The sequence below is a fragment of the Alosa pseudoharengus genome, unplaced genomic scaffold (assembly GCF_046254945.1).
Source record: "Alosa pseudoharengus isolate Yale_2024_CS ecotype anadromous, Long Island Sound unplaced genomic scaffold, YU_APseudo_1.1 YU_APseudo_1.1_scf_13, whole genome shotgun sequence".
NCBI lineage: Eukaryota > Metazoa > Chordata > Actinopteri > Clupeiformes > Clupeidae > Alosa > Alosa pseudoharengus.
Window position 1 is genome coordinate 33,607,645 of NW_027468598.1, and position 24,376 is coordinate 33,632,020.

The 24,376-nt window shown below is 44.5% G+C and overlaps 1 protein-coding gene across 1 annotated transcript in view; it reads left to right on the forward strand.

The window, feature by feature from the left end:
• The window catches only part of sptbn4b (spectrin, beta, non-erythrocytic 4b), a 96,035-nt gene that overhangs the window by 25,091 nt on the left and 46,568 nt on the right, over positions 1 to 24,376 (forward strand). Inside the window, exons 13-19 of the mRNA XM_076282894.1 lie at positions 286 to 425; positions 1,194 to 1,924; positions 2,663 to 2,800; positions 5,801 to 6,200; positions 7,235 to 7,591; positions 10,595 to 10,797; positions 16,780 to 16,870. Coding sequence (XP_076139009.1) covers positions 286 to 425; positions 1,194 to 1,924; positions 2,663 to 2,800; positions 5,801 to 6,200; positions 7,235 to 7,591; positions 10,595 to 10,797; positions 16,780 to 16,870 — 2,060 coding nt within the window. The remainder of the gene's footprint in view (positions 1 to 285; positions 426 to 1,193; positions 1,925 to 2,662; positions 2,801 to 5,800; positions 6,201 to 7,234; positions 7,592 to 10,594; positions 10,798 to 16,779; positions 16,871 to 24,376) is intronic.

Below are 24,376 nucleotides of genomic sequence, written 5' to 3' on the forward strand. Positions count from 1 at the left end.
ATTGCGGTGAATAGAACAGTGCCTGTGCCAGTTTCCCATCAGCTCTGTGTGTGTGTGTGTGTGTGTGTGTGTGTGTGTGTGTGTGTGTGTGTGTGTGTGTGTGTGTGAGAGCGCGCGTGTATGTGTGCATGTGCGTGTGTGTGTGTTTGTGTTTGTGTGTGTGTGTGTGTGTGTGTGTGCGTGCGTGTATGTGTGCGTGTGCGTGTGTGTGTGTGTGTGTGTTTGTGTTTGTGTGTGTGTGTGTGTGTGTGTGTGTGTGTGTGTGTGTGTGTGTGTCTTCCGCAGGCTACCAGCCATGCGACCCGCAGGTCATCTGTAACCGGGTCAACCATGTGAGCACGTGCCTGGAGGAGCTGAAGCAGCTGGCGTCCACGCGTCGTGCCGAGCTGGAGGAGTCCAGACAACTCTGGGCCTTCTACGAGGAGGTGAAACACACACACACGCACACACACACACACACACACACTCACACACACACACACACACACACACACACACACACGCACACACACACACACAGACACACACACACACAAACACACACACACACACACACACACACACACACACACACACACACACACAGAAACAGATCAGAGCAGTTTAAGTTTAAGATGGTTTAAGATGTACCCAATACACAACGTACAGAACAGAACAGTTCATATGCGGCACATTTCTTATTTACTTCGATGGTGAGTTAGAAACATAAATTTCTTATTTACTTTGATGGTGAGTTAGAAACATACATTTCTTATTTACTTCGATGGTGAGTTAGAAACATACAGAGATCAATACTGTTTTAGGAATATCAAATGACAGATTTGGCGTGTCACATTTTAGATTGTCAGAAATCAATAGAATGGCTAGACAGATGGTCAAGCTGACCTTACAAAAGCTTGCATACGGTAACTTCTGATGCGATGAGTAAAAGCACTTGGCAGTTAAATAGGTAGAGGCAAAACATCAAGTGTACACAGGACAGATGGTGAGTGACATTTATTTATGTTATCAGCCTTTAACTACAGCATGAGTTCCAAATGTTAGGGACAGATCACTAACTTCCTGGTGAACTGCAGATGACAATCTCACTCTCTTCAGGCTCAGTGTTTAAACGGCTCATTGTTTGTTTAGCCAGTTGTTGTTGTGCCTTGTTTGAGAGGAGTGTTTAAAAACTGTGTCGCCTGTGTTGCCAGCTGGAGGAGTCGGAGGCGTGGATCCGGGAGAAGACGTCCATCCTGTCGGCGCAGACGTGCGGCAAGGACCTGAGCAGCGTGCTGCGGCTGCTGCAGAACCACAAGAGCCTGGCGGGGGAGCTGCTGAGCCGGCGCTCGCTGCTGCAGCAGACCATGAAGAAGGGCAAGCAGATCCTCACGCAGAAGAGCTTCGGCACGGCCGGCATCCAGGAGCGCGTCATGGAGGCCAAGGGCGAGTGGAAGCGCCTGGAGGACCAGGCCGCGCAGCGCCTCGGCCACCTGCAGGAGGCGCTGGACTTCTTCCAGTTCGCCGCCGAGTCCGACGACCTGCTGGCGTGGCTGCAGGACATCTACCGGCTGGTGTCCAGCGAGGACTTCGGCCACGACGAGTACTCCACGCGCTCGCTGCTCAAGAAGCACCGGTGCGTGCGCGAGAGCCTGGACAAGCACCGCGCCAACGCCGCCGCCCTGCGCAAGCACGCCGCCTCGCTGCCGCCGCCCTACAGGCAGCTGGAGGAGGTGCAGGCGCGCACGGCCGAAGTGGAGCAGCTGTACGCCGAGGTGGTGGACGTGGCCGTCCTGCGGCAGCAGTGGCTGCACGACGCGCTCGCCGTCTACCACATGTTCAGCGAGGTCAACGCCTGCGAGGTCTGGATCGACGAGAAGGAGCAGTGGCTCAACAAGATGGAGGTGCCCGAGAGGCTGGAGGACGTCGAGGTGGTGGCGCACAGGTAATACACGCAGACAGACAGACAGACAGGTAATACATGCAGACAGACAGGTAATACATGCAGACAGACAGGTAACACACACAGACAGACAGGTAACACAGACAGACAGACAGGTAACACAGACAGACAGACAGGTAACACACGCAGAGGGACAGACAGACAGACAGACAGACAGACAGATAGATGTGAAGATGGTGGCACATGCAGACAGACAGCTAACACACAGACAGACAGACAGACAGACAGACCAATAGATAGATAGATAGATAGATAGATAGATAGATAGATAGATAGATAGATGTGAAGGTAGTGGCACACAGGTAACACACACACACCATAATGCTCACTAATGAAAATAAACAGACACATAGACAGACAGATTTATGCCATTTGCATAGGCACTGGACATTACAGTTCCGTTGGAATTCTTGTGCACTGCTGTGAGAAACATCTGTTTTCTATCAGAGGTACAGTAACACAGGGTCTAGTAAGAGATATGGTATGCAGGGAGTGAAGTGTGTCTCTGGTAGCTCTCTGGTAGTAATATAAAAGGCTATCACATAGTCACATGCACTGATGGGGTCAAGAACCCCTGTAGTGATGCACAGGGCTCCACGGGTCATGGAATTTTTGTAATATCATGGATTTTTTTTTATCATGGAAATCTGTTACAGACATGGAATATCAGGGAATATATCAGGGCCTCTCATTAAGACTTCCCCTTGCTGCCCTTGTTAGGTTCGAGAGCCTCGACCAGGAAATGAACAGCCTGATGGGAAGAATACTGGATGTCAATCAAATAGTGCAGCAGCTCCTGGACAACGGCCACCCCAGTTCCACTGAGGTCCGAGGCTGTCAGGACCACCTCAACAGCCGGTACGCTGCAGCAGCACACAATCACAGCACAGCACCGCACTCTCTCAACACCGCTGTGTTGGTGAAACAAACCACTCTTTTAGAAAAACATACTGTATGAAGCCCAGTGTTGTCATATTTTCATTCATTCATTCATTCATTCATTCATTCATTCATTCATTCATTCATTCAACCTTTATTTTATGCTCGGAAATACAGTTGAGGGCAGTCCTCTTTTCCAATGTAGCCAAGATACATAGTAATCAAAATATAAGGCCAGTGTAGGCCACTAACAAATCATTGTAGGTGAATTCATAAAATATCAATAAAACACACAATAAAAGAATTAGTAAATAGATAAATAAAATACAATAAAAATACAACAATTTGTCCAAAAAATGGCAATGAGGTAAAAGCGTAGTTAAGAGGTCAAGTAAAACAATGACAGACCGGGCTGGGGAGATTTGAAATTAAAGCTTTAAACTGGCCATAAGAGATGAGCGAGCTCAGACCAAGGGACTGTTGGGTTGATTTGAAATTAAAGCTTTAAACTGGCCATAAGAGATGAACAAGCTCAGACCAAGGGACTGTTGGGTTGATTTGAAATGAAAGCTTTAAACTGGCCATAAGAGATGAGCGAGCTCAGACCAAGGGACTGTTGGGTTGATTTGAAATTAAAGCTTTAAACTGGCCATAAGAGATGAGCGAGCTCAGACCAAGGGACTGTTGGGTTGATTTGAAATGAAAGCTTTAAACTGGCCATAAGAGATGAGCGAGCTCAGACCAAGGGACTGTTGGGTTGATTTGAAATTAAAGCTTTAAACTGGCCATAAGAGATGAGCGAGCTCAGACCAAGGGACTGTTGGGCTGATTTGAAATGAAAGCTTTAAACTGGCCATAAGAGATGAGCGAGCTCAGACCAAGGGACTGTTGGGCTGAGTTCCAGGTTCTTGGGGCATCAAAGCTAAAGGCTGTCTTACCAAGTTCAGAGTAAACGTTGGGAACTCTGAGCTGGAGATGGTTAGAAGAGTGGGTATGGTGGACATGTGACTGCCAGAGTAGTAGTGAAGAGATGTAGGGTGGGAGTTTACTCATCATGGCTTTGTACTGTATATGTACAGCAGCCAGTGTCTGGAACGTCTTTCTGATAAAGAAGGCCAACCAATTGTATTATACAGGGTACAGTGATGAGTGTTATAGCTAGAGCCAGTTACAAATCTGATAGCCGAATGATAGACAGTATCAAGTGCTTTGAGAGCAGTAAGGGTAGCATTCTTATAAATACCATCTCCATGATCCAGCAATAGCAAAAAGACAGCTTCAACAATCCTTTTTCTGCATGGCATGTGGAGACTTGTTTTGTGTCTGTAAAGGAGACCAATCTTTTGCCTTAGCTATTTCGCTAGGTAATCAGTATGAAATGAGTAGTTCAGTTTGTCGTCAAGCCAGATGCCCAGATACTTGTATAAACTTGCTCAATTTTGTTGTTGTTTAAGGTGGTGAGATGCAGTTTACTAAAATCAATGTCCCTTGCCCTTGTAAACAGCATACATTTAGTTTATTTGCATTTAAAACTAATTTAAGATTAATTAGTGCTTTTTGCAATGCATTGAAAGATTGCTGCAGATTGTCCATTGCTTGTGAGACAGATTTACTTACACAATACAAGACAGTGTCATATTTACACACTACACTAAGTCTAGTGCCGAAATATAGTTAAACACTACCATTCAGCACTTGGAGGTCACTTAGAAACGTCTTTGGTTTTGAAGGAAAAGCAAATTGACATTGACATTAAATTGACATTGATTACAATTTAATTGAAATTCAGTGTAGACATTGTTAATGTTGTAAATGACCTTGGTGGATGATGGAAATCTGCTATCAGGAATATAGGACTAGGTGCAAGGTAGTCATTCAGACTCGTTTCAGAATCCCATGCCTAAACACTACAGTGCTGGTGAAACAAACTGCTTGTACATGGTGTCAGTATATCGAAATGCAGACTGATACACTTTACCCAAGAGATCAGATTCTGTTACGTTCAGTATCCCTATTTTTAGAGTTTCCTGCTTACCAAAAAAAGCCTGTCGTAGGATCTGAAGGAGCCTGGGTCTCTGTGACGCAGGTGACCCTCGAGAGCCCTTCACGGACGCCCGTCTCTAGTGCCCCCTGTGCCTGTTGCTCTGGCGCTCTGGTGGCGACGGCGGGCCTGGGTGGCGGGCGAGTGCCTGTGGCTGGCTGGCTGGCTGGCGGCGCTCCAGGGCGGCCATATTGAGCCAGGGGAGTGTGACGACTGAGCGGGTGCGGGAGGCCGTGTTGGTCGTCTGTGCTCCGACCTTGGCAGAGGCGGCATCTCTCGGCAGGACCATCTGTGTGGGCTGCCGCGCGGGGCGCTACAGTTAACACACCCCGATGCCTCTCTCTGGTGCCCTCCTCGGCCTGCGTTTAGGTCGTCACTGTCGTCACAGAAAGATAATAATATACCTGCTGTAATAGTTTTTAGTGATACAGTAATTTCCTGTGTAGTAGCCACATTGTGCATAAGCCGCAGGACAGTGTTTTATGCCAGATAAAAGAAACAAAACCATATTAATACCATATTAACTGCCCTCTTGTGTTAAACTCATAGCTGAAGACATTTGGCAAAATTAATGTATAAGCCACGGCTAATAGTTAGGAAATTACGGTAACGGTATTAATATTGACTGACTTTTAAATCTACCTCAATTTTTATGATCAGTTTTGACTTAAATTTGTGTGCTACAGATGTACTGTATGGTCATCTTTGGATAATTGTTTTGTCAGAAGTAATATTTCGTTTTTAGTTTGAAATGAGAATCACAGTTAATTATGCTGTGTCCTTTACAGACTGTCTCCTATTTACTTTAGCCATTGTATAATTTACCATAAATTATGGACACACAGTTCATATCTAATCACAGGTAAACTCAAGCACCTCAGGATAATAATCTCATATCAGAGCCGTGAAACGTTCTCTGTTCTCTGTGCCCAAAAAAGGTGGAACCGCATCGTGGAACTGGTGGAGCACAAGAAGGACCACCTGGACTCGGTTCTGCGCATCCAGAACTACCTGCTGGAGTGCGCTGAGATCAAGTCGCAGATCCAGGACAAGCGCAAGGCCATCGACGCCACGCAGTACGTGGGCAGCGACCTGGGCAGCGTGCTGGCCCTGCAGCGCCGCCTCTCCACCATGGAGGGCGCTCTCTCCGTGCTGGAGCCCAAGCTGCTGCACCTGCAGCAGGAGGCCGAGGAGCTGGCCACCGTGCACCCGGACAAGGCCGTCCAGGTGCTCGTGCCCTTCGAGGGCATCAGCCTGGAGTGGGAGGAGCTCAAGAGGACGCTGCAGGGCTGCGAGGACTCGCTGACCGTGGCGGGGCGGCTACAGCAGTTCATCCAGGTCAGCAGATCGCCTTTACATGCGTTCTTTACGAGGACTGTGTTCACATCTGTGTGTTCTAACTTTATCTTTATTGTGTTCACATGTGTGTTCTAACTTTATCTTTATTGTGTTTACATGTGTATTCTAAATTATCTTTATTGTGTTCACATGTGTATTCTAACTTTATTTTTATTGTGTTCACATGTGTATTCTAAATTATCTTTATTGTGTTCACATGTGTGTTTTAACTTTATTTTTATTGTGTTCACATGTGTATTCTAAATTTATCTCTTCTGTAAGTAGATTATTGTATGTGTGGCTGGGTGAAATGTTAAATATACATTTCTGCTATCTAACAAAAAAAAACTTTATTTTAAACTGTTTCACCCAGCCAGCCACACAATTGCTGTGTTGAAATTGACACAAAATGTGTTGTCCCTGAGCACACACAGACATATAACTTTTTAGAGTGTAACTGGCAACATGAGGATGAGGTGTTTCACTACTACAAGAGCCTAGAAGTGTCCTCTTATGGAGAGATACCCATCATCTAAGCCTATCTGTCTTTGATGCTTACCATTAAATATCACAGGAATTCCATTATATTATTGGCTATCACTGTTCATTAGTTATCTCATGGAACTCCATGCCATGGTTATCATTGTGATTTCTAATGAATAACATTTCTGTTACATTTATGAAAGTAGCAGATCCTTTCATTCAAAGAACCTTAGAGGATGTGCAGACATTAATATGTGTGTTCCCTTGCTATCAGACCCCTTACATTAGACATTAGGAACATGCTGTCCTCTGAAGGGTAATGTGCATCAGACTCATGATCTGGACGTTAGGTGCGGTCAGGAACGTAGATAGATAGATAGATACTTTATTGATCCCCAAGGGGAAATTCAAGGTCTCAGTAGCATACAGACATCACACACAACATGCACTTACAGCAGAAATGGTAAATATAAGTATAAACATATAACCAAACTCCACTGTACAAACGTGCCCTCTTCTGAAGCGTAACATGCGTTTCTTTCTCTCCGCAGGACCTGGACTCCTTCCTGACGTGGCTGGTCCAGACGCAGACGGCGGCGGCGGCCGACGAGCTGCCCAACACGCTGGAGGAGGCAGAGCGGCTCATCAACTGCCACGCGTCGCTCAAGGAGGAGATCGGCCGCTACGAGGAGGACTACGAGCGCCTCCAGGCGGTCAGCGAGCTCCTGGAGGCCGAGGAGGCGCCGCTGCCCTGCGCAGCGCTGCAGCAGTGGCTACAGAAGCTGGACGTGGGCTGGAACAAGCTGCTGGAGATGTGGGAGAGCCGCCGAGAGGTGCTCGTCCAGGCGCACATCTTCCACCTGTTCATGCGCGACGTCAAGCAGGCCGAGGCCTTCCTCAACAACCAGGTGAGAGAGACGCTCCAAGGAAGACTTTGACTTTAGCTAGACTTCAATGAAAATTCAGTTCAACTTTAATTGTACTTTTACTTTGGCACAACGTTACAGTAACAATATGTTTACTTAAGTTAAACTTTAATAAAACTTTTACTTTAACTCACTTGTTCATGCGTGAAGCAGGCCAAGGCCTTCCTCACTATGTGAGAGAGAGAGATAGAGAGATAGAGATAGAGAGAGAGAGAGAAAGAGAGAGAGAGAGAGACTGAACCACTGATGCGCCAATGAAGTATTTTACTTCAGATAAACTTTACGTAATAGCACAAAGCACAAAAGAGTTTGAAGCTGTTAATATGTCAAAACTAAAACCCTATGGTTTTGACATAAATATAAGTACAAGAAAAGCTGTGCTTCAACATCAATGCAATAAATCAGTAAATAATATAAAAAGAGGAGTTTTCTTTACTAATATGCCACAAAACATTCTACATGAGAAATGGTTGCATGATAACCCACTGATCTCTCTGACGGAGGAAAGGACCAAGGCACAGTGCAGTGAGTCTGATCTGCAGGGCTGGAATTCATTAGTGTAAAAACTGGACAAAGGGGTCTGTCATGTGTATATCAAACTCACGCAAGGTCCTGGTCCAGGCCACAGGAGAAGCTAAAGCAGACCCAACATCTGGGAGTCATCTCCGGATATTTGTGTGTTGGCCCCTCATCTCCGGACATTTGTGTCCTGGTCCCTGTCTTTGGTGATTGGAGTGGCTTAATGGCTTAATGATATCAAGCGGTGAAGGCTTGCTTTTGAAGCTGTGACTGTACTGCTGAAATTAATCCTTTGATCCCCCCATTCATCATATTTGTACTTTATGTTATTTTTAAGTTGTACTAAGCAGTTAGTAATCTTTCGGTCTTACACGCCAGTCTAGCTTCGTATTGTTTTGTTTTACTTTTCATCAGCGCAAGTCTCCACATAAGATCCATATAATTAGTCTCGTTGACACCAGACTCTTCTCAATTGAGAGTGGGTCTGGAAAAGGTTCATTGACTTACAACTTTCAGCAGGGGCGGAAATTAAAATTAGCAGTGAAATTAACCTTAAATTGGTGCATCAAACTCTTACCAAATCATTTAAGAAATGTAACAATCTTGTAAACGAAGGTTTTAAACGCAGTTGTTTACTCAATTCCAAAGAAATACATGTCCATACCGGATTAGCCATTGTGTTTGCGTGCCCATGTTTTAGGGACATTGAAAATTCAATGGCCTCTTGGCCATACGGACCTGCAGAGCAAATCCCAAATCCCCATAAAAGTTGTGGCTTGGGAGACAGCGACTTGAGCTCAGTTCAGCTAGCTTACATTCGAGCATTATAATGAATAGAAATATTTTTAAGTTTAAGGACTTTGTGTTTTACATTGGATACTAGAATAGAGATAGACATGGCCAATTATGAAACACTCAGTCAGAGCGCGAGGCAATGAGGCAGTCGCTCAGTGCGGGAGTGCAGCGAGACTGGGCTGAATGTCAGATCGCGTCTCCCAGGGCTCTCCGTACGTGTGTCAGAGCATGTGTCCTCCTGGGTCTACGAGCCAGACTGCTCGCTTGCTCGCTTGCTCGCTTGCACAGTGCTACTTTCTACTGGTGCCCGCAGGCACAGAACAAGAGGCCAAGGGATTTCTACTATTATTTGTGTCAGGGAGAGAGGGAGGGAGAATGAGAAGGAGAGAGAGAGAGAGAGAGAGATGGGAGAGAGAGGGGGAGAGAGATGGAGAGAAATGGGAAAGAGGTAGAGAGAGAGATGGGAGAGTGGGGGAGAGACATGGGAGAGAGGGAGAGAGAGGTAGAGAGAAATGGAGAGAGTGAGAGGGAGAAAGAAAGATGGGAGAGAGGGAGAAAGAGATAGATAGGAGAGAGGGAGGGAGAATGAGAAGGAGAGAGAGAGATGGAGAGAAATGGAAAAGAGGTAGAGAGAGAGATGGGGGAGAGAGAGAGAGAGAGAGATGGGAGGGAGCAGGTCTATAGTAACTATTCATGACTTCCATATTCATTAGGATCACATTATCTGCATATCTGCTTCTGCTTCACATGAAGGCATCTGAGGTTAACATGCAATGAGATCGCTAATGAATTTGCCTCTAATATTGCTCCTGGCAATAGTGTGGCCTTAATAAGCATGTAGTTAATTAGACTTTTAAGGGAAGGTGTGTCATGTTATCATCGCACAAAATCAGCGCTCTAGAGGGAGAAAGGAAAGCTTTGATTTGAGTTTTATTCCATGTCATTTTCTTTCTCAAATTTGTGTGGTTATTTCCCACTAAAATTAATTATGCAAGGAGCCTAACAAGCTTGAAATATTATCATTTGGAACGTTTGGAATGTCTTTGCAAACAATGGCTGGATTGTAAATGCAGAATCGCAACTGTGTGCGTTGAGAATCTGAAAGCTCTTCTAAACAAAGTTGACCAAGCTCTCTTAAGTTGAGGTTTTAATTATAATCCCTTCTGAAAATGATGGGAGATATAGTTGGACAGTGCCACTCCAATCTAATTTAGACTCTTACCGCAGCATCAAGGTTGTGTCTGTAACACTCTTGTTTCCACTTTCTCCTCTTCCTCCTCCTCCTCCTCCTTCTTCTCCTCCTCGTCATTCTCCCTTTTCTCCTTCTCCTTCTTCCTCTTCTTCACCTCCTCCTCTTCATTCTCCTCCTCCTCTTTCTTCTTCTTCTTTTATTTCTTCTTCTTCTTCCTCTTCTTCTTCTTCACCTCCTCCTCTTCCTCCTCCTCCTCTTCATTCTCCTCTTCCTCATCCTCCTTCTTCTTCTTCTCCTTCTCCTTCTCCTCATTCTCCCTTTTCTCTGTCTTCTTCTTCTTCACCTCCTCCTTATCCTCATCCTCCTTCTTTTTCTCCTCTTCCTCTTCCTCCTCCTCCTCATTCTCCTTTTTCTTCTTCTTCTCCTTCTTCTTATTTTCCTCCTCTTCCTCCTCCTCCTCCTCCTCCTCCCCCCCCCAGGAGTCAGGCCTGGCTCACGTGGAGTTGCCCACCACGGTGGAGACAGTGGAGGCGGCCATCAAGAAGCACAAGGAGTTCACCACCACCATGGAGCTCAACCTGCACCGCATCAAGGCCGTCATCGAGGCCGGGGAGAGCCTCATCAGCCAGAGCAACATCTACTCCGAGCGCATCAAGGAGCGCGTGGACACCCTCGCCAACAGGTCAGTGTACTCACCACATCCCCTGACCTGCGAGCGTACGTACACAGTTGTATTCCACAGACTGCTGGTGATTTGTAATGCAAGGATTTCTAAATTGTATGTGTGTTCTTCATAATTGAACAAACAAAAATCAAAGCCTGTCACAACGTGACAAACCTACCATACTAAGTGAACTTTGGTTGGTAGCCTAGTAGGTGAAGCCCTGAACACAACACTCAAAAGTCTTGAACTTGTAATATGTGCTTTATGTATATTCTATAAACAGTGCCTATACAAAGTATTCACCCCCCTTGGATGTTTCCCCTTTTTTTGCTTTAATAAATGGAATCTTTGTCAATTTAATTTGGCCTTTTTTAACAATAATTTACAAAAATCCCCTATTTACGTTGACTTTAAAGAGGGGATTTTTGTAGCCTAGAAATCTAGACGCGCCCCTAGCGGCAGCAAAATTTGCTGCCAGGGCTAGTCTAGCAACTCTCCGTTGGCTTGTGAGCTCCAGAAATCGAAACTCAATCAGGCCAATGAAATCGTGTATAGAGTCGTTAGGTGGGCTTAACATAATGATTGATGGCAGAGTTGCAACGGTTTGGCTTGAATTCCCTGCTACTTGAAAACAAATAAGATAATGTTGCTGTTGGCGAACAGTGTGACAGTGTGAACTAGCCAACTAGCTCCGCTGGTGGGAAACGCATGGGACTCATAGCGCTGCCACTGTCCTATTGCGTGCAGAGGGAATTTGAAAGACAACTGATTATCCCGCCCCTCGGACTGAGCACTGCGAACGGTGAGTGCCCAGACCCTACATTTTAATGTGGGTCTGGCTCGTCAGGCTAGGATTTTGGAACATTAAAAAAAGGCCAAATTAAATTGATCAAGATTCCATTTATAAAAGCAGTAACAGTGTAAATGTCGGGCACTGTATCGCTCCAAGGGATAATTTAGTGATTCGGTGAGCATGACACAGACGCAGCACAGACCTGGAGACTGCCTGAACACATTCAGATTTAAGTGAGGGTATTGTACTGTAGAGCAGCGAGTGAGTGTTACATGAGGTGGCAGGTGGTCTTTTATGTTTCATTTGTCATGGTGCCCCTCACAGTACACACTGAGACCCTCAAACCAGTCCCACTGAAATAGGTAAAACGCGTACGCACCTCAAACCAGTCCCACTGAAATAGGTAAAACACAGACGCACCTCTTCAGAAAGTGAGTATACTGTTGCTGCTAATCCCCAAAACTGTCTGTTTTCATTATTGGATTAAAATACTTTTTGTTTAAAAATGCCTCTCTGCATTAAGACATTCTAAAGTGCATCGTCACTCGTCAAAAGTCTATTCAAATTTAGTAGGATGTCCAGTTCACATTGGGAGGGGTTTCGTTCTCAAAAGTGGAGCGCATGGCGTAACAAGGTGTTCCTAGGTCTTTTAATCAGTCATATGGGTGTGTTTGGGGCGTAACATCATTTTAAACCAATGAGAATGACATCTGTCATTCCCTTTAACGGCGCAACGCGCAATATGTCAAATAAATGCATCGGTATTTTGGCATTCAACGGCGCATTTGAAGGAGGCTGCTTGCGAGACCATATGGAATAGTCATTCTTAAACCATGCTTTACTAAAACCTAGCATAGCCTTCACGCATTTGCACTCGTCTATTATTTGAACTCATTGGCAAAGTGAAACTAACTTCACCAAGGAGTCAGTCGACAAGACAGTTATATGCAGTTACTTTCACTATTGACTGACAATGGGTTACCACCGAAAACATAGGCTGGAAAAAGCAACACTTACCCTAATATTGCTAAAATGACTGAATAAAACAACATTTATCCTGCAGAGGAGTTGCTTATATCTCGTGACAGTGCGTCTTCAGCTGTGCTCTATACGTGTCTCTCGCCTCTCCCCTAATCACTTTTAACCGTCATTACCAATTTGCAAATGATGGTGAATAACTACTCATCATGAGATGTACAGTATTTCGTAATATCTTTGACTAATTATGTTTCCCATTGTAATTGTGCAATTTGTAATGCTTTGCATGGACGTGCGCTGGTGTGCGTTGAATGATAGAAGGATGGTGCGTGCACCTACCAATATGACTTGACATGCGCTCTTAAAATAGCATATGAACAACTCGCCATTGACTTCTGACCAGGTTTAGGTGGTGTATGATAGCGATTTTTAGACAATGCGCTAGTCCACTCCCTAGGTTGTTAATTGCCACACCCCTGGGCGCAATGCTTAAAAAATAAACGTGCAAAATACCGAATTCAACTTTGCGCGGGTGAATAACGAACTTTACGCCATGCGCTGGTGACCCAAAATACAGCCCTTGGGCATTAAGGCAGTTTAATCCCCAAATGTAAGGTATTTCAGTTTTTCCATGTTGATAAAGACATGTGGCAAAGTGATGACACAAGGCGAAGAATGACAAGTTAACAGCTTTTTCTTTTTATAATTAGACATATGTTGTCGCCACGTTCTCCGGTGTTTCTGTTTTCTCTCTTTGTGTGGAGATGGAGACACGGACTGTAGTGAAGTGTCACAGTGTGTGAGAACAGGGTGAACAAAAGCATATCCCCGTGCCAGGACTCAAGCCAGCATGAATGGACTTATTCGCAGAGCATGAAATCCCCCTGGTGTGTGTGTGTGTGTGTGTGTGTGTGTGTGTGTGAGAGAGAGAGAAAGAGAGAACGAGAGAGAAAGACAGAGAGAGATGGGGGTGGTGTAATGGGTTTAGTTTCATTTCATTTGTTTCCTGTTCAAACATTTTATGAATGACATATTCCCTGCTGCTCCACCAGACATAATGCAATATCAGGATTACACTCTGATCTGTGGAATAAATCATCTGATGACAGGGTTTATATTTAATCATACAGCACAACTACAGTTCATGTTAACACAAACTTGGTGAACATAAAATGTTATATCCAGAATTCTCTATGTATGGTTAAAATGGTTGTCCAGCTCAATGGCTGTATATAATTACCTACAGTATATATGAAGAGTTTGGTTCCTCCATTTTAATGAATTTTCATAAATATTTTTCAAATAATCTCCAAGTAATTTTAGTGGAACTGTAATTGGGTTATTGTTATTTGATTTATCTCTACTCAATCAAAGCAATACAACTGCAATTTTATTGATATTACCTGAAATACACAATTAATTAGCATATTTATAACATATTTACACAATATAGTAACTTATTAATGTATTACATTTTTTTACAACTGTTTACACACGTTTTCAAAACTATGTGTCTATTTTTCAAAACTCCACACACAAATCCCACAACTGCTCACACAAAATGCAAAATGCCTCAAATCTCCAGCAAAATGACACACAACAATCAAAATGTCGCAAACATATCTTTAAACCAAACATTCGCCTCACATTACAAACACTTTTTTCATAATATGACATTTTGGATACATCATGTACACACTGTTGCTCAAAACCTAAAGCCTCTTAAAGGTCTTAGGCTTTTAGTGTTAATTTCGTCAGACTAGACGAGAGGAAATATCTTCGTCAACGACCTTTTTTTTCATGACTAAGACTAGACGATGACGAGACGGCAGTAATGTCCTGAAACACTGACTAAGACTATCTTAAGATGCATTATTGTTGACGAAAAAAGACGAGACTAAAATGTTTTGCATGAAATAAAAACTAAGATAAAATCTCTCTTCATTTTCGTCTACAAAATGAGAAGACAGAATATCTAGTTGTTACGTTTTCAAAATATTCCGAATTAGTTCATACGCAACAGCTTTCCTGTAGGCTAGTCTACGTGCTGTTGCTGCAACCCTGTGGCTGCAATACAAAACTACATGGAACAAGAACACTGGAGATTTCTGCCAGAGTTAGCAAGCTAACTACCTAAGCTTTATGCCACAATGCTTATGCCCAGAAGTTGAAGCTTCTCTCATACAAATTAACATCCCCCAGAATGTCCATACGAAAATGTTCATCATGTAATGTCAACTATTTAACTAGTTAGACTGATGATGCAAAGTTTGCTAGCAAGTAAGCTAATATGGAAAGTTCGCTAGCAAGTTAGCTATGGCTAAGATGGAGAGTCTGTTTGGGGAATGTGTTGTGTTTGGGCGCATATCGCCATCTAGCGAGGCGGAGTAAAACAGTAATACTTTGGCCTATGACAGTGTTTCTCAAACTTTTTCAGTTTCAGGACCACTTAACTAACCCTAGCTAAAAAAAAAAAAACTTTAACAGTAGCCTATAATTAGTCTACACAATAGGCCTACTCACTGAACCACCTTGCTTATTGTCTTTGCACTTATTGTGTGGATTTATATTGTATGATTTAAACTGGCATATCTTACATAGACAGTGTTGCAGAACTGTTTTTACATACAAGTTGGTTCAATATTGCAAACAACTCATATATATTATATTTGACCACGTCTGCTCGCGGACTACTTGGGATAGCTTGCGGACCACCAGTGATCCCCGGACCACACTTTGAGAAACACTGGTCTACGAATTTTGAGATGTGTGAAACACTATTTGACTCAAATGGTAATCAGAAATAATTTGTTATAAAAAAGACTAAAATGTGTTGACTAAAACTGACTAAGACTAAGATACCTTTAGTTTTCTTTTGACTAAAACTAGACTAAAATGACGAGACTTTTAGTCGACTAAAACTTGACTAACAAAAATTATATTTGAATGACTAAATATGACAAAGACTAAAAAGGACATTTCGTCACAAGACTAAGACTAAGACTAAATTAAAAATAGGTGACAAAATTAACACTATAGGATTTCTATATGTATTTCCATACAAGAGTGAAAGTTACGGTATCAACAAAGAGAAGTTAAAAATACACAGTAAAAATGCAAGCAATATTGAAACCAAAAATAGTGATTTTTCACAAATAATTTGCTGTTGCGAATATAGTATTTTACAGCTAACAAGAAAAAAAGCAAAGCAGAATACAGTGACCACCAAAAGTACATGGAGTTAAAAAACAGATTTTTTTCTGAAGACGGAAATGACTCCATACTATCAAATTGCTTTGCTTTTTCCAAAGACAAGTGTGTGTGTGTGTGTGTGTGGGAGGGGGGGGGGTCGTGTACAGTATGTGTTCATAGGCCTATAGACCCTCTCAACTGCAGAAACAAACAATCCTAAGCGTTCCTAAGGCATTTCTGGAGGCACAGAAAAATGTATTGAGCTAATGGTACTGTAACATGGGGACAAACAAAAATAGAGTAAAAAGACACATTTTACATAAAGTCACTTTTTGTAGAACATTACTGTAAGTCCGATTACTGTAATTTTCCTTTCAAACTATCTGCATTGGTTCTGAATATTTCAACCGGAAATCCTCTAGGAGCAGATTGAAAGGGTCCATAGAGTATATCTATTCATAGACCTATACTAAGGCAATGATTGGATGGTGTTCAATAAAGTAAAGAGTGTTTACACAGAAAGAGTGAAGCACTGGTGATTTAGTGTGGCATTTTGATGGGTTGTGTTTGAAAAACGAAATCAAGTTACTTACTGTTAGATTTTTGTGTGTTAGGTAAAAAAAATTGTGTGTGGTGTTTTGCAAAATGTGTTTTAGTCAATTGAAAACTGAGTCAAACACTGAGAATTAGTGTATGGTTTTGCAGATTTGGTGTGGGGTTATGATGTTTGGAAGACACGTTTAGAAAATTGTGTGACAAGAAAAGATTTAGTGTGTAAGCAGTACTGCAAAAAAACTGTAATATGTAGTAATTTGTCCAGTCTCTCCAGGGTTTGGCAGCCCTGATACCTGTGATCAACAAAAGCTACTGTATACTGTATACTGTATATGGAAACTACAAAATGAGTTTTGTAAATAGTTTTGTCTCAAAGCATCTGCTGAATCCGTAAACTTACACTTGAACTTAAGCTTAGATGGTGATGGTGATGGTTTTGTGATGGTGTTGTGTTGTGATATGTTGTGTTCGTTCCATTGTAGGGGAAACCAGAACCGGGAGCTGGCTCAGCAGTGGCTCAGTAAACTCAATGACCAGTGGGAACTACAAAGCTTCCTGCAGGACTGCCATGAGGTATGGACACTTCTTATCAACCTGGTGAAGTCTATGTGTGTGTGTGTGTGTGTGCGTGTGTGTGTGTGTGTGTGTGTGTGTGTGTGTGTGTGTGTGTGTGTGTGCGTGCGTGCGTCTGTGTGTGTGTGTGTGTGCGTGTGTGTGTGTGTGCGTGTGTGTGTGCGTCTGTGTGTGTGTGTGTGTGTGTGTGTGTGTGTGTGTGTCTGTGCTTGAGTGTGTGTGTACACCATGTCTGGACTTGCTGATGTTGGTCATCCACAAGTGTGACTTGGAAAGGACTGCACTTGACTGAGTAAGAAGTCTGTGTCTTTAACAGAGAAGCGTCGACAGATAGATACTTGGGCATGATTGTAGCCTGATCATGTTTGGGATGCTGTTGATGCGGTGGTTGAGGTGTTAAGATTTTCTTTTTTTTGTGTGTGAAATACATATTTGTCAGACAATTTTTTCACTATTGGTTGCTGTTGCTAAATGCTGAACTCACATTGGGCCACACGTCTAAATTCCATTAAACAAACTGGTCTGTCTTGACATTTAGAAATCTAAATCTAGAATTGCATACTTACATTGGCTTAACTTGATTAGATGGGATTGATAATGGTTTCCCAAAACTGACTGAAAAGTGTCTGCTTCAGCCGAGGGTTGGCAAAGCAATCATCATTTTGGGCGTTTTGGTTTAATCACTTGTGTAATCTTGTTGATGGAACATGAGCCATGTGGATTTTGCGTTGTCGGATTGGTTGAGACCTTGAGAGTTCTGAGAGATTTGTGTCCTTTATGCTAGGCTAGGGTGATTATTGGCTAATCCATCCCCTGATGGACATGGGGCGGTGAGTGCCAGGCTCATGTCAGATGCGCTCCAGTCAGTTACATTAGGGCAATTCCACAGAAAATGGACTTTTTGTAACATCCATAACGCCAGTGAAATGCCTTGGCATTTCTATGATGTGAATGATAACATTCATTTTTTTGTGCATTTTTTTCTCATGTACATTCTTCAGCCAAAAATAGCAAATGCTCAAATTTCATGTAATCATTCACATCATACCATACCATCACTTTTTATTGGCGTTATGGATGTTACAAAAAACATAATTTTCCATGGAATTGCCCATTATGCTTTTGAACTGCTATTGAAGTGCTATGTCCTGACTTGAAACTTATACAAATGTATATACAATACAGTTCAATACATACTGATTGTGCCTTTTGGAATATGGGGTGAGCGTGGGAACACACTCTCTTGCAGTGCCACCACCAGCACCTCAGGTAGCGCTGTATTGAATACCATGCAAGCCAATGGAAAAGTGCCACTGCAAATGTGATGGTGCATTCAGGACAGCTGGAATCCTACACATAGGCCCTTTAGCAGTTCTTTGCTTTGAGTTGTGACCTCCCTGTGGCTGTGCTCAGTCTTATATGAGAGCTAAAGTATCGATTAGCATCACAGTTCTCAGTCCGCTTGACTGCACACTCCTGCTCGAAGAGCCTAAAAGCTGCCAGTGCTTAGAAACAGCTCACTCTTTCATCCCTGCTAATCCTGCCAGCGCTCACTTCAGACGTTTGCCTTCTCTCATTTCTTAAAACTACAAGAATTAAGCTCATTTTGCTCATTTTTTTATTGATGGGTCATAATCCAGAATCTTATTGCGCAGATTATGATTGGCTGAGGGGATTTTCATCAGTTTCCCACCACTGCCCGGAACACAGAGCTTTATTTAGAATCTTCAGAGCTTTTTCCCCCTCTCTTCTCTTTTTTCAACCTTTCTTTCTCTCTCTCTCTCTCTCTCTCTCTCTCTCATCCTCCGTTCAATTATTCACCACTTTATCTCATCTTGTATTCAACCAGGGGAGAAGTCTTATTTCCTGGTAAGGAGGATCCTCCTCAACCATCTCACTCTCAGGGCCAGATACATACTGTACATTACGTACATTTGCGAACATAGTGTTATCAGTGCCATGGACAAACCGCAGATAACAAATGCTGTGATACTTGGTATTTATCAAACTTTCATTTGATTGGGTAATCTGCGACTTTCTCCGCCACCTACCACAATTTACGAACGTCCCCAACTGAACGGCATAGCCTACACACAAGCGCAGTTGAATGAAATTAACTGATGACAACATTAAAAAGAATCAAATGTTTAGCGATCATGAAATAATACAATACATGATAAGATGTCAACAAGCAGGGAGATAATGAAGATCAGTATAGTTCTACTCAAACTACTTGTACACATAGGCTATGGAAGATTGGTCAAATCTAGCAAGTAGGAAAGTTTAAGTGGAAGACGTGAAAGTGAAAGTAAGACATCAGAAAGGCCAACGAGGCCCCAGCCGTGGCGCGACTGGCTGGGGCACCTGCACCGTACGCCGGCGACCCGGGTTCGATTCCCGCCCCGTGGTCCTTTCCGGATCCCACCCCGACTCTCTTTCCCACTCACTTCCTGTCAATCTCCACTGTATTCTATCTGATTAAAGGCATAAAAAGCCCAAAAAATATACTTAAAAAAAAAAAAAAAAGAAAGGCCAACGAAAGGTAAGGTTGCTTTTTATATAGTACAAAGACGCAAAACTGGTGCTCTAAATTGTGATTCTGTTGTCTTTGAAAGGTTCTCATATTGACAGGGATGAATTACTGCACGGCCCTACCGGGCCCAAGGGGTCAGGGGGCCCTGAAGCCCAAGCCTTTGCATGGAATCATTGCCTCAATATCAACAAATCAGGATGTAGGCTACGAATCTGATTGAATTTAGCATTGCCCATCCTCAAAATGCACCAGAATACAGGAAATCACATCATACAAATTAAAAATGTTCTGGGGGAGGACCCCCAAACCCCCCCTCCCACATAAGCGACAATTGGTGGGGGGCCCTTAATACATCTGGGCCCAGGGGCCCAAAAGTTCATAATCCGTCCATGCATATTGACGCATTTAATCGCAATATGGATTAACACCTGCTTTTACAAGGCGGAGATATTTAGGCGCAGAATAGTCATGCGCTTTCACGGGCAGTTTTTGTACATACCGCGGAATGCATAGTTAGGCGCTCTTTACGCTTCCCCTCCCATCTCTTTACGGTAAACTTCCACTTTCCCCTTGGCCCTCCCATGAATGCATATGCATGACACGGAAAAGCGCAATTTGCCATTTTCAGCTCCCGCGACAGGCAGTCTGCGCTTTTATCTCAGTGCGGCCTGTTTGTACATACCTCGCCATGATTTTATGCACACGTTGCGAAACAAATACGCCTGAAGTGTGTTCAGCCTCTCAGCACTGTGTTTCCTAAAATACAATGAGTTCCTCAGTCCCCACCAGTGATATTTTGGTCCCAGTGATATTTGTTTGCTTAAAAGAAAGAGACTTCCTCGCTGGCTATACTGTATTTGGTCCCTAAAAGACAGAGGGCCAGAACGCTTTTGCGCCCACTTCAGGCGTATTTGTTTCACAACGTGCGTGTAAAAACATTTTGTGAGTGGACAAAAATGCAATCAAGTTATGAAACGAGACATTGCCATTGCCATTATCTTTGTTAAGTGAAGGCTATATTTTATTAGGCCTATGAGGTAAATACAGAGAAAGGAACATGTAATTTAGTATGTGTTGCGTTAAAATCTATTGTTAAATTATATGTTATTTAAGCCTTACTCAACCTCTTTCTTATCTTCATACATCTTTTTAAGTGACACAGACATAAAAGGTGCAACAGTCTAATCTTAAATAATTATTATTTATGTCTGTGTGTGGTGTATAGCCTACTTGGGATGCTTACATGCGGATGTCTGTGTGTGGTGTATAGCCTACTTGGGATGCGGATGTCAACGTTTTTCTATGTTGGTATTGATGTGAATTAATGCGTTGAAGCGAAGTTTAAACGGTAGGCCTATAGCTGTGACGTGCAGTCACCTGACGACACCATCAAATTAGAGGATATTTCAGAACTATTAACATGGACAGCTCCCCTTAAGAGCATCTTAAGAGCAGTGCACGCGCGTTCACGCTACTAGCATGTTCGAAAGAACGATCGTAAGATGAATCGTAGAAAACCCTCATAAGTGCGTGTATCCACCGTTATCGGGAAGCCGGGCCCATGTTTGTCTTTGGCTGGTGAGAGAGAAAGAGAGAGAGAGAGAGAGAGAGAGAGAGAGAGAGAGAGAGAGAGAGAGAGAGAGAGAGAGAGGTGGGAACAGTACATTAGAGGGTGGGGTTGAGGAGGTGATTTTGATGGGTGGTTCAGAGGAAATACAATTAGCAGACAGCTCTTAGTGTTCCAATGAGAATGTGTTTGTGTCTGCCTATGGCCTCAGCCCTCTTAGTGTTCCAATGAGAATGTGTTTGTGTCTGCCTATGGCCTCAGCCCTCTTAGTGTTCCAATGAGAATGTGTTTGTGTCTGCCTATGGCCTCAGCCCTCTTAGTGTTCCAATGAGAATGTGTTTGTGTCTGCCTATGGCCTCAGCCCTCTTAGTGTTCCAATGAGAATGTGTTTGTGTCTGCCTATGGCCTCAGCCCTCTTTCCGTCAGTGTCTCTTCATCTCATCGCTCTACTTACCTCTGAATCCTCGTCTGTTCTTTTCTGTCCCCAAACAGCAGTTTACAATCCTCCCTCTTTCCTCTTATCATCTCTCTCTTTCTCTCACTCTCTCTCTTTCTCTCCCTCTCTCTATTTCTTTTTCATCCCTTCTCCATCTTTCTCTCATTTTTTGCCCTAGTGCCTGTGACCCCATCTCCCCCCTCCCCTCCCCCTCGCTTGAGGCACTTCACTTCACGTGCAGCGTGAGGTCCCTAGTGACACCCAGAAGAGGTCCCTAGTGACACCCAGAAATGAACCCCCCCCCCTCTCTCTCCCTGTATGGTTTATTTGACTCATTCCTCCCTCTCTCCCTCTCTCTCTCCCTGTATGGTTTATTTGAGTCTCTCCTCCCTCTCTCTCTCTCTCCCTGTATGGTTTATTTGACTCCCTCCTCCCTCTCTCGCTCCTCCCTTGCCTTGCGTGGATCCTCTCCCCCTGTCTGGATGCTGATACTCTGTTTGCTGGCTAGTGCTGCAGCATGTTTTACAAGAGCCCAGCGTTTGCACAGACAGGACATTACTGCACTAACTAGACATGAGGAGATAGCAGGGCATTGTGTGTGTGTGTGTGAGAGAGAGAGAAAGAGAGAGAGAGAGAGAGTGTGTGTGTATATATGTGTGTGTGTGTGTGTGTGTGTGTGTGTGTGTGTGTGTTTTGTGTGGAAGAGTCAGAGAGTAAGAAGGGGTGGGGGTGGAGAGCAATGGGGAAAAAGACAATATGGAAATGCACGAGCTCTGAGAGCTCACTGAGAGAGGCTACACCGCCTCCAAAGAGGAGGAGAGAAAAAACTCTCTCTCCCTCCCTCCCTCTCTCTTGTGCCCTCCCTCTCTCTCTCTCCCTCTCCCTTGTAATCTCTCTCTTGCTCTCTCCCTCCCTCTCTCTCCCTCTTTCCCTCTCTCTCTCTCCCTCCCTCCCTCTCTCTCTCCCTCTCTCTCTCCCTCTCTCTCTCCCTCTCCCTTTTAATCTCTCTCTCTCCCTCCCTCTCTCCTTCTCCCTCTCTCTCTCCCTCTCTCTCTCTCTCTCCCTCCCTCCCTCCCTCTCTCTCTCTCCCTCTCCCTTGTAATCTCTCTCTTGCTCTCTCCCTCCCTCTCTCTCCCTCTTTCCCTCTCTCTCTCTCCCTCCCTCCCTCTCTCTCTCTTTCTCTACCTCCCTCTCTCTCTCTCTCTCTCTTTTTCTACCTCCCTCTCTCTCTCTTTCTCTCTCTCTCTCTCTCTCCCTCTCCCTCATAATCTCTCTCTCCCTCCCTCCCTCTCTTTCTCTACCTCCCTCTCTCCTTCTCCATCTCTCTCTCTCTCTCCCTCTCCCTCGTAATCTCTCTCTCCATCCCTCCCTCCCTCTCTCTCTCTCTCTCTTTCTCTACCTCCCTCTCTCTCTCTCTCTCTCTTTCTCTACCTCCCTCCCTCTCTCTCTCTCTCTCTCTTTCTCTACCTCCCTCTCTCTCTCTCTCTCTTTCTCTACCTCCCTCTCTCTCTCTCTCTCTTTCTCTACCTCCCTCTCTCTCTCTCTCTCTTTCTCTCCCTCCCTCCCCCTCCCTCTCTCTCTCTCTCTCCCTCTCTCTCTCTCTCTCCCTCTCTGCTGAGCGCCGCCCCCTCCCTCTGCCTCAGCGTTCCCACAGCATCAATAATCAGAGCAGCCCAGCATCCAGGGCACCTCTCTGCTCCTCTCTCCATCTCTCTCTCTCTCTCTCTCCATCTCTCTCTCCCCTCTCTCATCTCTCGCTTCTCGCTGTGCTCACGGCGTGAACCAGAAAGGGAATGAATGAGAGGAGGCGCCGGACGCCAGAACCATTTTTATTGTTTTGATTTTTTCTTCCTCTGATCCTTTTCCTTCTGCCCGACCTTGCTGTCTTTCGTCACCGGTGTGTGTGTGTGTGTGCGTGTGTGTGCGTGTGTGTGTGTGTGTGTGCGTGTGTGTCCACTCCGTGGCTTTTTGTGGATTTGAAATTGAAACGGACCGCGGAATGTAGGAGTCAGAGAACATCAAGAGTCCTTCTTCATCTCTCTCTCTCTCTCTCTCGGTCTTTTCCTCCGCGTGCTGGTTCTCATTCCCCCTCTCCTGCGTGGTGTGTGTGTGTGTGTGTGTGTGTGTGTGTGTGTGTGAGTGGGGGGAGCGTTGCTTTGGCGGGACGCTCTGGTACAGTGGCTGGCTTTGGAGGCGCGTTAGCCGGAGGTTGAGGCTAAGGATGCGGACACAGAAACGCATGTGACGCCCACCGGACGTTATCTGTGGGAGGGTCCAGGACTCGTCCATAATCACTGGTAATCAGCATACCCTCTTCATGGGACTGGAACTCAGGAGAGCGGAGGGAGAGATGGATGGAGGGATTGATGGAGGGATGGATATATGGATGGAGGGAGGGAGGGAGAAATGGATGGAGGGATGGATGGATGGATGGATGGACACATGTGAGTGAGAGCCTCTGTAGGAGCGTGGAAGAGTGGAGTGAGGTGAGTGAGGTGAGTGAGTGAGTGAGTGAGTGAGCTAGCGAGTGAGTGAGTGAGAGAGTGAACGGAGGGATGGATGAATGAATGCAGGGATGGCGGGATGAAAGCATAGAGGATGGAGAGATGTTCCATGTGAGTGAAAGCCACCAGAGGAGTGGAGTGGAGTGAGTGGACTGAGGAATGGACACAGAGAGAAGTGTGTGTGTGTGTGTGTGTGTGTGTGTGTGTGTGTGTGTGTGTGTGTGTGTGTGTGTGTGTGTGTGTGTGTGTGTGTGTACTACAGTATATACAGGGTGAGCGCATGCTGTGCTGTCAGTGTGTCAGGTGACCTACTCATGCTGCTCATGCTCCTTGTGTTTGTTCAGCTCTCAGGCCATACGCCACTGACAACCCTGCTCAGGGTACACACACACACACACACACACACACACACACACACACAAATGTGTGTGTGTGTGTGTGTGTGTGTGTGTACAGTATGTATGCA